This window comes from Microtus oregoni, unplaced genomic scaffold, assembly GCF_018167655.1.
Source record: "Microtus oregoni isolate MIOR12 unplaced genomic scaffold, Mior012 000046F_ref0000063, whole genome shotgun sequence".
Classification (NCBI taxonomy): Eukaryota; Metazoa; Chordata; class Mammalia; order Rodentia; family Cricetidae; genus Microtus; species Microtus oregoni.
The window spans coordinates 18,806,868-18,825,030 of NW_024543220.1; the positions used below are offsets into that span (position 1 = coordinate 18,806,868).

Here is an 18,163-nt window from a genome sequence, read left to right on the forward strand (position 1 = left end):
AATTTGTAGGACTTCCCGCAATGAAGGATTCCACCCCTTTGCCTGCAACACATGTGAACCATCTGTTCATGTTGCTTCCCCTGGTCGATGACTCTTCCCAGAAACAAGTGACTTAAATTTTCAGATAGCAAATCTGTCCTAAAAGGCATTTAGATTTTCTGCCTCACTTAAGAAGAATGTACCCACAAGCTGTTTTCTTTTTATGTACTGTGTTGATAACTACAATCATACTTGGGAGACTTTCTCATCGAGTGGCTCATCTGAAAGTCATTGGGGTGAGGGTTTTTTTTTTTTTTTTTTTTTTTGGTTTTTCGAGACAGGGTTTCGCTGTGGCTTTGGAGCCTGTCCTGGAACTAGCTCTGTAGACCAGGCTGGTCTCGAACTCACAGAGATCCGCCTGCCTCTGCCTCCCGAGTGCTGGGATTAAAGGCATGCGCCACCACCGCCCGGCTGAGGGTTTTTATTAGTAATGGAGAATAGAGAGGAATAGTAGGAAATGCCCATGCTAGAGGCCATGGATAAGCAGTGCCCATGCCTGCCCGTGCTGCCACATCCCAGGACACAGAGAACTATGGAACATCTGAGGATGGAGGACGGGGAGAGCTCTGTGATGGTGACATGGAAGCTAGGAGCAGACTGTCCAGTGAAGGGAGAGAATGTCCTCATAGCCCTCAGGAGCCAGACTTTCCCCAGTGTGAGGGCTTGGAGCACTACAGTCTCTGCCCCTTGCTACATGGCTGCTCTTATGTCAACCTGACACAAACTAGAGTCACCAGCGAGGAAAGAACCTCAATTGAGAAAATGTTTCCATAAGATCCGACTGTAGGACATTTTCTTAAACACTCCATCTGGGAATCTGGAGCTGGGGCTTCATTACTCACAAACGAAGGAGTCCCCTGGTCCTGCTCCCGATTCCATTCTCAGCTTTGCCTTGCCCCCAAACCCAAGCACACCAGGCAGGTTTGTGTTCAGAATTTACTAGAAGCCACAGATAACAGAGGGTATCAGGCTAAATGCCTGCAGTAGACCACCGCCAATCAGACCCTACTCCCTACCCCAAACCACCTCCGTTGCATCTACAGCATCCTACACAAACAGTTGTATGTAGAGCCCCAACCTGACACTGCTGACGTCATGGCTGAATCTTCCCTCCAAGGAGGCTTGGGTCACTTAGGATAGGTAAAGACCCCTGGAAGTTGGACCATTCGTGGCGCAGGGGAAAGGGGGCATCTCTTTATTCCCTCCGTGCTTCTAGGCTATCCAACACGAGTGCAGCCTGGGTCTTGGCTTCCTGCAGAAGGCTGGAGATTCGATGGTGCATCTGACAGACATAGAGAGATATGTCACCCTACCCCCTCCGTGCTTGCTGTGACCTGCTGCTCCTAACAGAAAAATCCCAGGCTCCTACTGCCACCTCCCCATGGCATACCCACCTCACAGTGACTAGGGTCATCTTGAACAGCCACTCCTAGATGTATCAGTGTGGGTAGAAGTTTTGGGGACAGCCATACCCACTGACCCTCCACAAACTCCCATCCCGTTTCTTCTACTTCTGCCCAGACTGCTGAGGGGACAGCTGTATCCATAAGACTCAGAGGGCTCACTCACAGAGGTCATATTATCTAAAGTTGGTCAGGGAGGGGCTAGACCCCAAAGATGCCCAATTGCTAGCATTCTACTTAAGAACTGAGCCCTTAAAAAAGCTTTTTCAAAGTTGTCACAAATATCTAGGAGACAGATGCTTAAGAATGGCTGTCAGAGCTAGGGTATGGAACAGTGTGTCTGCTAATTGACAGAGGGTTCCTTTGAAGCAATAAAAATGTCCTGGAACTTGCTAGAATGATGGCTATACAATACTGAGAACGTGCAAAAATCCTACCGAATTCTATGTTTTAATATAGGAATTTGTATGTTTTGTGATTTTTACCTCAATAATACAATAAAATTGCCATGCAGCTGTTATAAATGCTGAGATTGGGTTCATTGTTTAAAGCCATTATTTTTCCAGTGCCTGGGGTGTTGGTGCTTGGGGGTCCCCAGCCTGGAATTGCCAAGCCTTCAATTCTACTATAAGAGCAGGGTAGGTGGTAAGGGCACTGGGGTACTATTTAGCAACTTTTCATCTCCTAGTCAGGTCTGGACCCATGGGAAGGGGGATGTCAATGTATGCCCGCAGACACCTGATCACCCTGTACCCATGGCTCCAGGAGAGACAGCAAGAGCCTGTTCCTTCAGGTGACCAGCAAGAGTCATCCCTGCCCACGGCAGACATTGCAGGTCCCTGGGTGGGGCCTGGCATCAAGTCTTGCCCCTGCCCACCTTCTCTTTAAATGCATCATCGGTCATGTCCTTCAGGTTGATGAGCACATTGAAGTACGCACCAAACACGCCTGTCTCCAAGGCTTTGGCTGCCACCTGAAGAGACACCGGTGAAAGGGGATGGTTCTGGACCCACAATGCCTCTGTGCCTCTTGAAAATATCAACAACCCTCCTGTTGAGACTGAGCAAGCTGACCCATCCTATGGGTTGACAGGCAAGGGCTTCATGCAGGGACCTGCATTCTTCAACCACTAAGCCTGACCCTACCCAGAGATCGGGCTACCATGGCCATGTTGGTCTGAGACCTGAACTGAGAAAAGGAACCCACTACTAATTTGAAAATGCGGCTCCTGGAGGCCTGAGGAGGCTATGAAGGTATAATTTAGAGGCTGTGGATCCCTCTGAACCTGCCCTCAGCGGTTATCTGCCTGCAAACTAGAGCCACTCCCAGTAGAGAGGATCAGTTCGCTGGGGCCTCCAGGCCATACTCTGAAATACACTGCATACTATAGGGTTCCTGGGTTAGTTGTAGGGGCCATAGGTCATGCCTCTGCTTTGTCCCATCCCCCATACAGGATGAGTGATGTCCACTTCCACAGGCTGGCTCAGGTATCTCCCCGTATCTCCCTGTACGTAAGCTCTGAAGATACCCAAGTTGCTGTTAACTGTGGAACAACATTGAACAAGAATGTGGATACCACCCTGAGCTGCTCTGACACCCTGGAACCCTCATACCTGCAGGTCAGACAAGCAGGCCAGGTTCCCACATAGGGCCAGCTCCTTCAGCACTGGCCACAGCTGGGACACAGTCTCTGCCAGCTTCAGTGGCACAGCAACCGCCTGTCTCAGCCCCTCCTGCAGAGCACAGGCCCGCCTAGAACCCAGGCGGCGATACGTGAGTTAGGGGTTGAGTGCATTCTGACCACAACCATCATGGTCCCTTCCCAAAGGCTGAGCGCACCGACTCAGGAGTGACAAAATGATCATTACTCACTACCCATGGTGCACCTGTGCCAACCCCCACCCCCAGACACTGAGACCCATGGCCCAGAGGGTCCAGCAGGCCCACCTGGCCAATACAGTGCTCACCTGTCCCTTTCTTCGGCTGTGTTCTTGGGCAGCTTTATTGCCTCCTATAGGGAAAAAAAAAAAAAAGACCAAAACACACATGGTGAGTGGCCACGAAGAACTGGCTGTGTCCCCTGGCCATGCTGGGATAGCAGTGAGGACTGTGTCCTGGGATGTGGCAGCATGGGCACTGCTTATCCATGGCCTCTAGCATGGGCATTTCCTACTGAAGCGCATCATATGCTACAGGCCACAGGCAGGGACACCTTCTGTGGGGATGATGTTTCTGTTGGTATCTGTGGTCTCCAGCACTTGGTGCCTGGGTCTGGGTGTCAAAGGTCCCCACAGCCACCTGGAGAAGACAGGTGAGTGGCGTTCTCTGGGGACCTTTAAAGGCTCCTGGATTCTTCCAGTCATCCTCCCTACAGTACCAAGTTCTGATGGTGTGAACGACTTTACCGTAGGCAGTCTAAACACACAAGGGCGGCGCTGACATTGGAAGCTCTAAGGCCTTTTCCACCACGGTGCCACATCCCTTGTCCCTGGCCATCTGTAGACCTGGCCTTTTTCCTGAATGGTGACAGGTAGCGTTTGTGATTTCATGAGAAGAGACTCTGTGTGTGGTGAGTGCTGCAGGTCTCAGCTTTCCATAACACCCTCCAATCTTGCAGGATGGGACAGGGCACGAGAAAGCTGGGTAGGTCGTACGCACACTGGTGTTGGTGTATTCACCCAGATCTCAACCAGTTATTATCGTGGCCCTTCTCTCAGCCAGGAGGGACAGCAGAGGCTAAGCAGACACTCTGCGTCCCCAGCCAGCTTGTCACTGTCATAACATGTACCTCTCCTCCCGCCTGGGGAATGTGGCACTTGACTTAGCCTCTTGTCTTTGCTGTGACCTCCCTGCTACATCCCACGTAATCAGTTCTGTTTCCTGATTTAGTGTAAGTTTTACCATGTTTTCATTTTTGATTGTTTTTTATGTTTCATTGTCTCCATGAGAAAAGTACATTATCTGTGACTTTCCTAAAATCCATCTTCTTGCTGCACATGAAAGACATTAATCAACACAAACTTCATCTCATATTATTTAAATCTTCTCCTATGCTTTGCTGTCTTCAGTTAATTTTCATTTATCTGACTTTCTCTTATAGTTGTGTTTTTTAACATATATCTTATTTCTTACTTCTAATATCTAATGTTAGGGTTGTCTCTGAATTGCTAATATTTATATCTAAACTAACATTTCCCTTTAAATGCCTGTCTCTCTTTGTCTTTATACCTCTGCCTGTGGCTGTGTATGTCTGTCTATGTCTCTGTGTGTTCACATGTCTCGGTTACTCTTCATCTCTGTCACTCTCCCCTTATCTCTCTGTCTCTACCTCCACCTCTCCGTGTCTCTGTATCTCTGTCTCTGTGTGTCTATTGCTGTGTGTGCAGTCACTGTATTTGATTCATGTGCATGTCTCTGTCTCTGTGTATATCCCTGTCTCTATCTCTGTGTATGTCTCTGTCTCTCTGTCTCCGTGTGTATCCCTGTCTCTGTCTCTGTGTATATCCCTGTCTCTGTGTATATCCCTGTCTCTGTGTATATCCCTGTCTCTGTGTCTCTGTATATCTCTCTTTATTTCTCTGTGTGTATCTCTCACTTCTAATCATTTCTTTCACCTTTTCAGCGTCTGGCCCTGCATCCTTGCCATGTCCGCTCATCTGACCACACCTGTAATTATTTCTCAAGATGGGTTTTCCATCTCCGAACTCTCCTGGTGGCACCTGTATGTTGTGGCTGAAGGGTTTTTTCTAGTCTAAGTCCTTAATCTTCATGGTTGTTCTGTTAAGGTTTCTATGACCTCAGAGCTCTAGCCTGCTAAAGAGGTCAGAACAGGGGGCTGCCCCGGCAGTTTGCCCCTCATCAGGGTATAGTGCTGACCTTCACGATGACCCAGGTGACCTACAGGCAAGAGGCTCCTTCCTGCAGGTCTCTAGAATCTGGGGTCCAGCTCTCACATATCTCTGGCCTGGAAGCCAAGATCCTGGCTGGCCAATCTGAGACGTGTCTGCTGTTACCTTCAATGTTACCAACTAGTATCCCTCCAGGATCCCCAACCCCAGGGCACCCCATTCTGGGGTCCTGCCCTCCTAAGTTCCCTTTCCTGGGGCAAGGTCTATGCTCTCCAGACCTAGACCCTCAAGGTTGCGAAAGCAGGGGCTCCTAAAAATATTGGCAGATCATGCCACCTTCTCAGTGTCTTGCCCCTGGCTCCAAATTTGCAGGTTACTAAGGCTAGCAAGTCCAGGCCTGGCCATTGAGCATGCTTACCAGACAGGCAGCAAAAGCCTGGGCATCAGCATCCACCAATGGGATTAGCTGGGCGGAGGCCGCATGGAATGGTGGGATCAGGCGCCGCATGGTGGAGTCCAGGTGATCAAACTGGCGCCGCCCGTAGGTCATCTGGCCCACCATAGAGGCCAGGGCTGCACCCTGGTAAGGGGCAAGCTGTGGGAGCTACCCGGGGGGCCTAGCCACCCCAAGCCAGAGCCCAACAGGGAACCCCAAGTGTAGGGAGATCAAGTGTGGAATCTCACCCTGCAGGGTCCCCCACTACAGAGTCCCCCACCCCTGAATCCCACTCTCCAGAATCCCCCACTATCAACCCGCGCCCGCCTGGGTCCTGCCATCTGTGGCTCTGCCCTCGGTGGGTTATCTCAGGTGCTCACCATGGCTGCAACAGCCGCTGCTACAGAGCCGCCACCTGGGGCAGCAGAGCGGGCGCCCACCTCCCGAACAAAATTGAGCAATGACTTGTTCATCAGGCTCTGCTCTGGTCCACTAGCTGGAACCAGGTACCTACCAATGGGAGCCGTTTAAAGAAGCGGAGACACACCCCTTTACCACCAGCCCCAAGCTGATAGGCTGGAGAGAAGAGCAGAAGGCGGGCCGGGAGGGGTCAGGACCAAAGCATGCAGAGAAGTTGGAGGATCAGGCACCTGGTTTAAGATTTGGTGACCAGAGATGTGAAGATGAGGAGGAAGTGGAAGAGGAGGGAAAGGAGTAAAAGAAGGAAAGGAGGGGCAGGGAGCGGGCAGGGTGGAAGAGTGGGGAAGAGATGCGAGGCCTCACTCAATGATCCTCTCCTTCGGGTCGAAGGGTGCCAGGGAATCCAGGCCCAGCCGGTTCACCACCTGCAGAGAGGACATCACACCCACTGCTCAGCTTGGCGCCACCTTAACAAGTTTTTCCCACCCTCCCTTCCCAGGAACCTTGCCAGTTCACTTCCTAACAGGTTGGTATACAGACAGAAACACTCCATGCTCCCAGGGCAAACAGGACAAAGAAAGGGTTGCCTGCCCTTCCCTCACAACAGAGCCTAGGTGGCCATGGGAAGGGCCAGCTAAGTCCTCTTCTTGGGATTAGATTCTAATTCAGAATCTAATAGATTCTTACAAACAGGGGCAACCTTGATTCCTCTGCACATTAATGTGAGGGAAACCGAGTTTCACCCAAATTCAGGATACAGTGAAAACAGTCCCATCTAAGATTCGAATTCATCTCAGCAAAACCATTCGACCCATTATGAAGCCATGCACCGGGGACAACACATTTCACTTTCTGAAAGCAGAAAGGGACACACACACACTCGAAGGACACAAGCAGGGTGCACTTCAAAGATGGTTCTGGGGGCGGGTAAAGGATGCCGCCTAAGAGTGGGGTCACAGAATCAGCAAGCAGTGAAGGATGGATACTCTAGGGAAGGACGGGTACTCTAGGGAAGGACGGGCACTCTAGGGAAGGACGGGTACTCTAGGGAAGGACGGGTACTCTAGGGAAGGACGGGTACTCTAGGGAAGGACGGGTACTCTAGGGAAGGACGGGTACTCTAGGGAAGGACGGACACTCTAGGGAAGGACGGACACTCTAGGGAAGGACGGGTACTCTAGGGAAGGACGGGTACTCTAGGGAAGGACGGATACTCTAGTGAAGGACCAGATACTCTAGGGAAGGACGGATACTCTCGGAAAGGATGGGAAAACAATATCGCTGGAGATGCGGCCACCCCCAGAGCAGATCCTGGGCTCAACAAGACGAGCAAATGTGCTGTAGCCAAGCAGAACTGTTTTCAGAGAGACTCATGTGTAGATGGGACCAGGGGAGAGACGCCTGGGACATATCTACCCAAATCCGTGGACTGTGTTTTACTGGGGTGTAAGGAACCCGACGGGGGTGGGGGCTGGCTTCAGAGAAGCAGCCAGCCTAGGAATTAAGAAGGCAGAGAACATAAAGTTTATGTAGTACCAGTTCCAGAGGAACCCTTCATGAGGTTCTACAGGGCCATGAAAGTGGAAAATCTTCTACCTACGAGTCAAGAGCTGGCCACAGGGCTTGCTCAGTAAAGTGCTTGCCATGCAAGGACAAAACCTTGAGTCAGGCCCCAGGACCCCTATCAAAATCAATTAATTGGTTAATAATTAATTAATTAAAAAATCCTGGCATGGTGGTAAGTCCATTACTTGTAATTTCAGTGCTGGGGAAGTGAAGACAGAAGAAGTAGCCTACTTGGTGAGTTCCAGTGAGAGACCCTATTTCAAAAAAAAAAAAAGATGGATGGCCCCTTAGAAATACACACACACACATGCATGCATCCACACACGCACGTGCACACACACACACACACACACACACGCCAATAAAACAAAGGAACTGAAGGAAGAAGAGGGTATTGGATTTGGGGTGGGCCCATCTGGAAGCATGAGCTTGCTCCTGGAGCAGCTGAAGGCCTACAGCCCCCATGCCTCCCTTGGCATCTCACTCCCAAAGGAGCACAGCCCACCAGCCGTATCCGGTGCTCCTCCTCCAGAACAAACAACTTCTCCTTGTCGCAGTAGAAGGCCGCGGCGTCCAGCAAGGCCTTCAGAGGCACCAGGCCCACCAGCTGCGAGCCCACCACTGGGAGGTTCAGCTCCTGTGAGACAGGGGCAGTGAGGTCAGCGGCTGGGGGTTTCCCAGTGTGAGAAGGGTGGGGGCAGCTGCTCTTCTACCCACCTGAGCCTCTCTGCAGGCCTCCTCGTAGACTGTGTGCAGAGCTGTGACCTCAAAGTCCAGGAGGTTTGTGGACACCTGAGCCAGGTTCTTTTCATCCAGGTACCAACCGATGCCCTGAACCTTTTTCAGACGTCCTGGCTATGAAGAGATGCATTCCCCAGCCTGGGCTAAGAATCTGGGCTCTGAATGGCCCCTGCCCAGCCTTCATCATGCCTAGCTCTGAGAGCCTCTTGTGCTTGTGTCCCCTAGCCAGATGAGTCAGGCGAGGTGGCCCCCCGATAGCTGGGTTGGCACTGTGACTTTCCTTGCTCGATCATCCTTGGTCTGGCTAGAGAGACGAGGCAAAACCTCACCCACCACATGAAAACTGAGACCAGGTTTGGTGCAGGTCTTTGATCAAACCATGTCTGAGAGACCTAGGGACACTGATGTGGGAAGCCAGGGAAAGTCCCAACTCCCCTTGTCATCCATACCTTACCTGCTTGTCACTCTGATCATCTCTTTGATGATCTAAGAGAGGCAGACACTCTGACCTCATCTTTGGAACAGACATAATGGACTCGAGGGTCCCTGTGCTTTGTGTTGTACTTACAGGCTGCTGGTTCTGCAGGCAGCTAGGCTCCTGGAGCCTCCCTGTCTAGCAAGATGTGAGGCTGGGACAGATGGGAAGATGACTTCCTGTATCTGATACGGACTCTGAGAAGTGATGCTCAAGCTAGCTGACAGTTTCTATGCAGACCTGGCAGGGCAGCCTTCACAACACATAAAGCTTTACTGAGGCATTGTGGGGAGGGGGGCATATTTAGAGCAACTAAAGAGATGTGAAGACATCTCGGGCAACTGAGGCAGTTGTCAACACAGAAGCCTGACCCTGTCTGCTTCTGTGGAAAAGTCTGTTAAAATAAGGGCAGCTGGGGTTGCCGGAGAGAGATGGCTCAGTGGTTAAGAACGCTTGCTGCTTTTCCAGAGGACCTGGGTTCCCAGCATCTACATAATGACTTCTAACCATTAACTTCAGTCCCAAGGGACCCAGCACCCTCTTCTGGCACATATGCAGGCAAAACACATACAATTTTTAAAGGGGATCCTCAGATTCAAACACTGAACTCTGAGGCTGAGCCCCGCCCCCCAGGGCTGTGACACTAAAGGGAACAGTTTCCCCGGGATTCCAAGGAAGACCCCTGGGGCATAGGGCAGCAAGCCAGAGGCTACCCACCTGGTCTTTCCCGCGGCCCTGCTCCCGCAGGTTGAGAGCAATGCGATGGGCCTGTTCCTTGGTGCTGAGCAGGTTGATGTTGAATGCAATGAGGAATTTCCGCGCACCTGTGACAGTGGCACCCCAACTGGGGACAAAGGAGCTAGGGCCGAAGTCAGGCACCCACTCTGCCTGTTTGAGCTGCAGGAACATTCGTGTGGGGTGAGGTGGAGGGGCCCCAGGCCTGCCCACTCTCCCCAGGGGGAAAAAAACGGCAGGGAGACCACCCTCTCACACCCAGGCACCTATTGGGGCAGCACCTTCTCAGGCAGGGCCTCATACTCTCCAGCCCGGATAGCCGGCAGGGTCTGCCGACTGGGTGTCTGCGCTGCCTCACCATAGAGGTACACTGCAAAGGAACCCAAGTGGTCAGATGCTTAGCCAGGCAGAATCCAGTATATCCTCGGTCCCACAGGGGCCCAGGCAGGGCGGGTCCTTCCAACTTCAACTGGGGGTAGATCTTCCTTAGCTGGTTCTCTCTGAGGAGCCCCCGCCTTCTCCACACTCTTGGAGTGGGTACAGTGGTGAGGATGGCATAGCATAGACCTCCTACCCACGCAAAACCAGTGCCCCTGAAGAGGGCATGCTTATAGGGGTTAGGGTAGGATATGTGGGGAGTGATGATGGATACACTCGGTTTTTTTTTTTTAATGTGTTTTTACCATGTGGTGAACCTGTTCTCATAGGAGAAAAAAGCAGAACTTGCCATACACATGGGCCTTAGTCTCAGATGTTAGCTTGTGTTCATGGCAACAACAGGGCCTGGTGGGGCCCCACCCTGTGCTGCCATATGGATGGTCTATCCTGGTGTCTCCCCACCCTGTGCTGCCATATGGATGGTCTATCCTGGTGTCTCCCCATCCTGTGCTGCAGTATGGACAGTCTATCCTGGTGTCCCCCACCCTGTGCTGCCATATGGACAGTATATCCTGGTGTCCCCCACCCTGTGCTGCCATATGGATGGTCTATCCTGGTGTCTCCCCATCCTGTGCTGCAGTATGGACAGTCTATCCTGGTGTCCCCCACCCTGTGCTGCCATATGGACAGTATATCCTGGTGTCCCCCACCCTGTGCTGCCATATGGATGGTCTATCCTGGGGTCTCCCCACCCTGTGCTGCAATATGGACAGTATATCCTGGTGGGGCCCCACCCTGTGCTGCCATATGGATGGTCTATCCTGGTGTCTCCCCACAACACCATGTTGTGTTTGTTTCTAGTTTGTCTCCTATCATTTTCTTCATCTAATTCCCCAAATGAAATCTTCCCCTCATTTTTCATGTCTATATGGTATGCATTTGTGTATGCAAGCCTATGCCTTTGTATGAGCTCATTACATGTGTGCAGATGCCTGGGGAGGCCCAGGGTTGGTCATTCTTCTTCAGTGTCGTTCTTTGAGAATTCCCTGGCATGCTAATAAGTTTCTTCTTACATAGCTGGGATGACAGGTGGGTCATCACACCCATTGCATGTATGGAGGTTTCTAGAAATCTGAACTCTGGTCCTCATGTTTGAGTGGCAGGTGCTTAGACCAGTGAGCCATCTCTCCAGCCCTGAATTCTTTCTATTTAGTAGGCATGGACTTTTTAGTCTCCAGGCTCAGCAAGCTAAACTGTGGTCAAATAATGTCTGTTATGGAGTAACCTTTTTGTACACTGTGAAGATACATCTTTGCTAAGGTGCCTTCTGATTGGTTTAATAAAAGGTTGACTGGCCAATAGCTAGGCAGGAAGAGGTTAGGTGGGAAAGCCAAACTGAGAGGGTGCTGGGAAGAAGGGTAGCGTGACAAGGAGTCACCAGCAAGATGGAGACAAACATGCTATGCTGAAAAAGGGTGCCGCCATGTGGTAGAGCACAGATAAGAAATGTGGGTTAAGTTGTAAAGGCCAGATAGTAACAAGCCTAAGTTATCAGTGGAGCATTTATAACAGTAACAAGTCTGTGTGGTTATTTGGTTATAGGCTGCTGGGAAAGAGATGGCTGATGACACAGAAAAGTCTGCCTATAAATATCCACTGCCCAACAAGCAGGATGGGACATGCATCCACACACTGCTGTGGTTGTGATTTCTGCTCGCGTTTGTTTCATAATCTAAGAAGCTGCGGCTGGTGGCTTGCTCACAGAACTTTCTTTTCCTTCCTTCCTTCGTTCCTTTTTTCCTTCCTTTCTTCCTTCCTTTCTTTTTTGGTAGTGATCTGCATTCTTTTTTGTTTTTGTTTGTTTCTTTTTAATATTTATTAATTTATTGAGATAGGGTCTATGTAGCCCAGGCTGTCCTGAAACTCTCTATTGTAGAGCAAGCTGGCCTTGAACTCACAGAGATCTGCCTGCCTCTGCCTCGCCTCCTGAGCACTGGGATTAATGTGTGTACCTCAATGCTAGGTATAATCTGCATCCTTAGAAGGTGTCAAGGACAGAGAACCAGAGCACGTGTCAGAGACTGGAATCCAGAACCTGGTCGATCCTTCCAGGACACTCACCTGGTACATTGAGCTCCTCTGCCAGCCGCTGGCCAAAGGCCTTAGCACAGAGCACACACTCGTCCATGCTGACGCCCCTCACCGGGATGAAGGGGCAAACATCCAGAGCACCCATGCGAGGGTGCTCTCCTGCAGGAAACGGGGCAGGCCATCACCCTTACAGATATCCACACTGATCACAGAAAACCACCAGCTTCAAGTGGTTGGCAGCAGCAGTTCCTCCCAGGCTGGACTATTAGGAATGCCACAGAACATGGGGACAATTGTTGCTATGGCTGGCATAGAAGGTCTTTAAAGCCCTGGAGAAGGGGTAGGGCTTGCATAAGCTGGCCCTTTATAATAATTTTTAAAACATCCCACAAAGCAAAGGCCTTCAGTGAGACCTTGCCAGGCTGAAAGTATCTGATCATAAGCCAGTTCTACCTTCTCTGGCAGCAGAGAATCCACACCACATCTAGAATACTGTGCCTGGCTCCTCCTACTCTTGACCAGCCTGTTATCTCCTCCTTACCGTGACCTCTGAAAACAGCTCTCCGAGAATGGACAGAGGCCTTGGCTTTTTGCCGAGCTCTTTGTGTCCACCAACCTTTGACCATACCCACCCTGCCGTTGTGTTTGGTTTTGAGGCAGTTGACAAATTTGCTTCCTAGTACCGTGTCCTCTTCTGTCTCCCTGAGGCCTCCGTCTAGTCAAGACCTTGTCTTGAGTGAGCCCCTGTAGATTCACTGAACCCCACTGAACCCCACTCTAGGGGGTTGCTGATCTCCATAGCCTGTGTCCTAGGGCCATCTCCCCACCTTTCCACCAATCCACTCCTGCAAATAGGGAACACCATGTAGCCCTGATGCTAGTCCTAGGGGAGCCTCCAAGGAGAAGCCTGCCCACAGACCTGTTGCACTTACACCCATGTCCACGCCCTGAGCCTGCCCCACTCCCAGGATACCGTGGCACAAACTCAGCCTGGGAACTGAGACATGGGAGGCCTGGCCCAGCTCAAGTCCTCACCCTTGTGCTTGCTCATGTCGATGAGCTGTGAGGCCACGCGGGCAGCATTGAGAGCTCCCTCGACCACACACTCTGGCCGCCCCACGAAAGTATAGACAGTGCGGTTGGTGGAGGGTCCAGCATCAACATCCAGTAGCACACAGCCTGGGGTCTGGGAGATGGCTCGGGAAATGGCATCAATCACCTGGAGATAGAGGCCCAACACCATGCCCCTCGGTCCCTACTTGGAGAGGTTGTAGCCCCATACCCAAATGTGATCTCAAGAAGGAGGTTTGAGGGATCCCCCAAAGAACTAAGCTTCAGTCCCAGAACCCACAAGGCACAATAGGAAGGCCCCCGTGGTAGTGACTATGGCCACCCCAGGTTCAGGGTGGCCCAGAAAAATAATTGGCCTGCTATCACACCCAGACTCTCAGAGGGGGTGAACAGAGTGACAGCCTTCCAGTGGGAACAGCAGGGTTGGGACCGTTTGCTAACATGGGAAGGAACCCTGATGAGTGCAGAACCTGCCAGGTCAGGAGCTGGGCTCAGATTTCAAACCCTATCCTCAGGACCCCTCTGGCCTCAATTTCCCCATCAGGTAAGAGGGCCAATAATAGTGCCTACTTCACAAGGCTCCATGGGTGAGGAAAGAGTTAATACATATGGGAATGACCTTTCCTGTGACCTCAAATAACTCTGTCCTCTGCCTCTGTATTCAAGGGACTTCACTGTCAGATAGAAACACTGAGGTCACAGGATCCATGACCCCCACCAGGAGCATTCCAAAATCCCCAGACCCACTTGCCAGTTCTCCAGAGTCCCCCCAAATCCATGGAACATTCCAGAGCTGACCGTGTTGGCTCCTTGGAGGGGGGCAGTAGGCTGTGGCTCTGCCCATCCTGGAAAGGCAACCTCCTCCCACCCCAAACTCACTCCCTTCCTGTGACCAAAACACCCACACATCCTGCCAGCCCAAAGGAGCCTCACCTCCTGGTTGTTCCCCTCTGAGAAATTGGGGACACATTCCACCAACTGGGACATCGTCAGCCCTGGGTCCAGTCGCTCTTCTCAAAAGGCAGTAGAGGTGTGTGGAGTGACGTCCCTTTGGTGGCCCTGGGGCCTTTATACCTCCTCACAGCTAGTTTCTTATTAACCAGGGACCGCGCAAAGGGAGCTGGAGAGTGGAGGGTGCTCCCCAGTTAAGTACATGCTCTCCAGGATGGGTTCTCCAAAAGTCACATGATCAGGGTCAGAGGGGCACATGCTGAGAACTCTCGGGGGCCTAGAGGGGCAGAGTTAAAGCTAGGGCATCAGGCCAACCTGGGTTCAAGGCCCAGCTTGATCCAGGGCTGACTGTTGACCATCCAGATGACAGTTTTGCCCTCAAAATGTGGCCTTTCCAGAGGAGGACCCATGGGACTTCTGGGTTGCTATCTTTTCATAGAGGACCTGATTCTCAGGGATACAGGGGGAGAGGCCATGTGTGAAGCCTAGCATAAAGCCTGGTCCTCCACAGAAGTCGACTTAACTCAGAGAGGCAGGAGAGAGTGTCGGGTGAGAGCGAGAATGTGTGGAACCATGGGAATGTGTGTGTGTGTGTATATGTGCAATCCATGGAGTAGGTGTACATATGGGTGAATGGAGTGGCTATGGGTGTGAGTGTATATAGGAATATATGTGAATCTGTAGTGGTTGGTGTGACTGTGCAGATAACTATTAGAATATACACATATTCTGTAAGGATAATGGCATAGATGTGGATGTTGGTGTTTGCAAGTGGATGATGTTAATGCGTGTCGACCATGATACAGGAAAGATGGATACTGGTGTTGTACGTAGGCACTGATGTGAACAAACCTGTGGGGGGAGGGGCTGTATCTGTGTGTGTGTATCTGTGTGTATATGTATGTATATATGTGTGTATGTTTGTGCATGTATGTGTGTTATGTGTACGTGTGTATATGTGTGTGTATGTGTGTATATGTGTATTGTGTATGTATGTGTGTATGTATGTGTGTATGTATGTGTGTGTGCATGTGTGTATGCATGTATATATGTGTGTGTCCTAGTTTGCTTTTCTGTTGCTATGGTAAAACACTCTAACCAAAAGTAAGTCAGGGAAGAAAAGGTTTATTTCCGCTTACACTTCCAGGCCTTAGGCCATCCTTGAGGGAAGTCAAGGCAGGCATTCAAGAGGCAATGAAGCAGACACCATGGAGGAACATCGTTTAGTGGTTTGCTTCCTGGCTCACTCCTAGAGTCCTGCCTAAGGAATAGTTCTGCCCATAATAGACTGGACCCCCCTGTAGCAATCAAGAACCAAGCCAGCCAGGCGGTGGTGGCACATACCTTTAATCCCAGCACTCAGGAGGCAGAGGCAGGCGGATCTCTGTGAGTTCAAGGTCAACCTGATCTACAGAGCTAGTCCCAGGACAGTCAGAGCTACACAAAGAAACCCTGTCTTGAAACACAAACGAACAAAAAACAAAACAAAAACCAAGCCAATTCCTGGAGCTAAAGAAATGGTTCAGTAGTTAAGAGTATTGTTCTTGCCGAGAACCCAGGTTCAATTCCCAGCACCCACATGGCAGCTTATAGCCATCTGTAATTCCAGTTTCAGGGGATCTGACACCCTCTTCTGACCTCCATGGGCACTGGGCACACATATATTCCACAAATGTATATGCAGGCAAAATATCCACACATAAAATAAATCTAAAAAACAATTAAGAAGACAATTGCCCACAGACATGGCCACAGACCAGTCTGACCTGGGCAATCAGCCATTCACTTGAGGTTCTCGGTTCCCAGGAGACTCTAGGTTCCATCAAGTCAATAATAAAAACTAACCAGCACAATGTATATGTTGTTGTGTGTAAGCATGCCTGTGGGCACTGGGATTAGTGTTCATGTACAGACGTTAATGCTTGCATCTATGTGGGTATTGCTATGTATCTATGTATTCAGGTATTTGTATATGAGTGAATGTTGGGGTGTGTGTGTGTGTGTGTGTGTGTGTGTGTTGGTATATGTATAGATATTTGAACACACACACATGTGTACTTGTTGAATGTACATGGGCTGTTGGGGCAAGTGTTAGGTAGGAGTAAACATGTGGTAACCTGGTGTGAAAGTGGCGGGTGATGCTGCCGCATATGATTTGCTAAACACATATATTTGTGTTCCCAGGGAAGGGCATGTTTTTCTCACTACTGATTCTGGAGCCAAAACTTCTTACGTATACAGGTAGAGCACTGCATACATAAAGAGGCTGGTGTATCCCTTCCATATGGGGTCCATGGATCTGGACACAAATGAATACCCCTGTGCCAGAGACAGAACCCTTCTCAGGTACTGTACGTACCCACATGATGGAGGAAGGTCATTGGCTAATAAAGGAACTGCCTTGGCCCATTTTATTGGTTAGAGGATAGGTGGGAGGAGTAAACAGAACAAAATGCTGGGAGGAAGAGGAAGTGAGGTCAGAGACTCACAGCTCTCCTCTCGGGAACAGACGCCTGAGAGAGACGCCATGCCCTGCTCCCGGGATGAAGCTCCGACCCAGGATGGACATAGGCTAGAATCTTCCTGGTAAGCGCACCTTGGGGTGCCATACACAGATGATTAGAGATGGGCTAAATTAATATGTGAGAATTAGCCTAGAAGAGAATGGGCCAAGCAGTGTTTAAATGAATACAGTTTGTGTGTTGTTATTTCGGGCATAAGCTAGCCGAGCGGGCGGCTGGGGTGCTGGGGTGCTGGGGAAGAGGCCCCGCCGCCCCTAATACTACACCCACATACTTCACAAAGATGCCCCAGACTCCACAAAACCTTTGGGGGTATCAGAGTGTCAAGATACATCAGCTCACAGTGTTGATGGGCCCGGAGGAAGTGATGCATGTGGACTTGGGGACTCAATCTCCCCTGTTGAAGGTACCACAAAGCAGTACCACAAAGCTGGAACAAGCAGAAGTGAAATGCTGGGCCCAGACACAAATGCAGACCAGAAATCCATTGCCCATGCAGAAGTGTCCCGAATCATTCATGCAGGCATTGCCCCTGGGCAGGTAGAGCATGACTCCACCCCTCCAATGTGGGCACAGGAAACCAGTCACAACCTGTACCCATCTCCGGGGGACTCAGCCAAATTATACCACTGTCAGAGCTTGCCTGAACCCCCCCCCCCACACACACACGCACACACCTAAACCACTGCCGCATCTCCTTTCATGCAGGAACATCCTCAAGCCTTCTAAACAATGCACCAGGTATTGCATTTGGGGAGGGCTTATGTTGAGTACTGAGCCCTGATCTCTTAGCACCCTCCCAAGCCTGGGCCCACCATGTGAGCCGAGGATAGTCAAGCGGACACACAGCAGCCTGGAACCACTCAGAGCTGACCTCAAGAGCTTGGGTTTGGAATGTTCCTAAAAGCTCATCATTGAAAGCCTGGTCCTGATGATAGTGACGTTAGAAGAAAGGTCTTTGGGAGCATGATTGGATCATGAGGTCTCGGGTCTCTTGGATGGATTATTAAGTCATTGATGAGTTTGTATTGAATGGTCTATTGGGAGCTGGTGGAAGCTGTAGGAGGTGGAGGCCTGGCCGGAAGAGGTAGATCCTGGGAGTTTGTCCCTGAAGAGGGTATAACTTGTCCCATATCCATGTTCTCTCTGCTTCCTGGACACTGACATGAGCAGCTCTGTCTCACCGTGTACCCCCTACCCTGATATTTTGCTCCATCATAGGTACAGATATAATGGAGTCAGCCAAACATGGCCTGAAGCCTCTGAAATGTGAGCTAAAGATATCAGCCCAGCCCCAGGTGTTGCTCATCAACACCGATCCACGGCTCTTGCGGGCCAGAAGAGACCAAAACACCTCACCACGCCCTCAAAGAGCCAGAGGTAAGGCAAACAAATAAATAAGCTTTTAATAAAGCAACAGGTGCCCCACAGCGGTGAGCAGCCCGACCTGCTGGCTGCCCGGGGCAAGCGCAGACGTGGAGGAGGCC

General features: G+C 50.8%; 1 protein-coding gene across 3 annotated transcripts; it reads right to left on the bottom strand.

Annotated features, from left to right (window-relative positions):
• Positions 1–961: 961 nt before the first annotated feature.
• Ftcd (formimidoyltransferase cyclodeaminase) lies at positions 962–14,257 on the bottom strand. Of its 3 annotated transcripts, XM_041634988.1 has the most exons (14): positions 14,137–14,248; positions 13,168–13,351; positions 12,163–12,291; positions 9,945–10,033; positions 9,646–9,825; positions 8,430–8,567; positions 8,218–8,349; positions 6,510–6,571; positions 6,107–6,236; positions 5,709–5,870; positions 3,410–3,453; positions 3,056–3,194; positions 2,320–2,415; positions 962–1,321 (listed from the first exon to the last, which is right to left on the bottom strand). In XM_041634988.1, the coding sequence occupies exons 1-14, from the start codon at positions 14,188–14,190 to the stop codon at positions 1,235–1,237; spliced, it is 1,626 nt and encodes a 541-aa protein (XP_041490922.1). In that variant the 5' UTR covers positions 14,191–14,248; the 3' UTR covers positions 962–1,234. The 3 variants fall into 3 exon arrangements, with proteins under 3 accessions (XP_041490922.1, XP_041490924.1, XP_041490923.1); XM_041634990.1 differs by lacking the exon at positions 13,168–13,351 and having other exon boundaries at positions 14,137–14,257; XM_041634989.1 differs by lacking the exon at positions 2,320–2,415.
• Positions 14,258–18,163: the final 3,906 nt, after the last annotated feature.

Coding starts and splice junctions, on each gene's coding strand:
- Ftcd (XM_041634988.1), bottom strand. CDS start 14,190: ATGTCCCAGTTGGTGGAATGTGTCCCCAATTTCTCAGAGGGGAACAAC. Junction 8,350..8,429: donor AGGCCTGCAGAGAGGCTCAG/GTGGGTAGAAGA, acceptor CCTGTCTCACAG/GAGCTGAACCTCCCAGTGGT. Junction 6,237..6,509: donor CCGAAGGAGAGGATCATTGA/GTGAGGCCTCGC, acceptor TCCCATTGGTAG/GTACCTGGTTCCAGCTAGTG.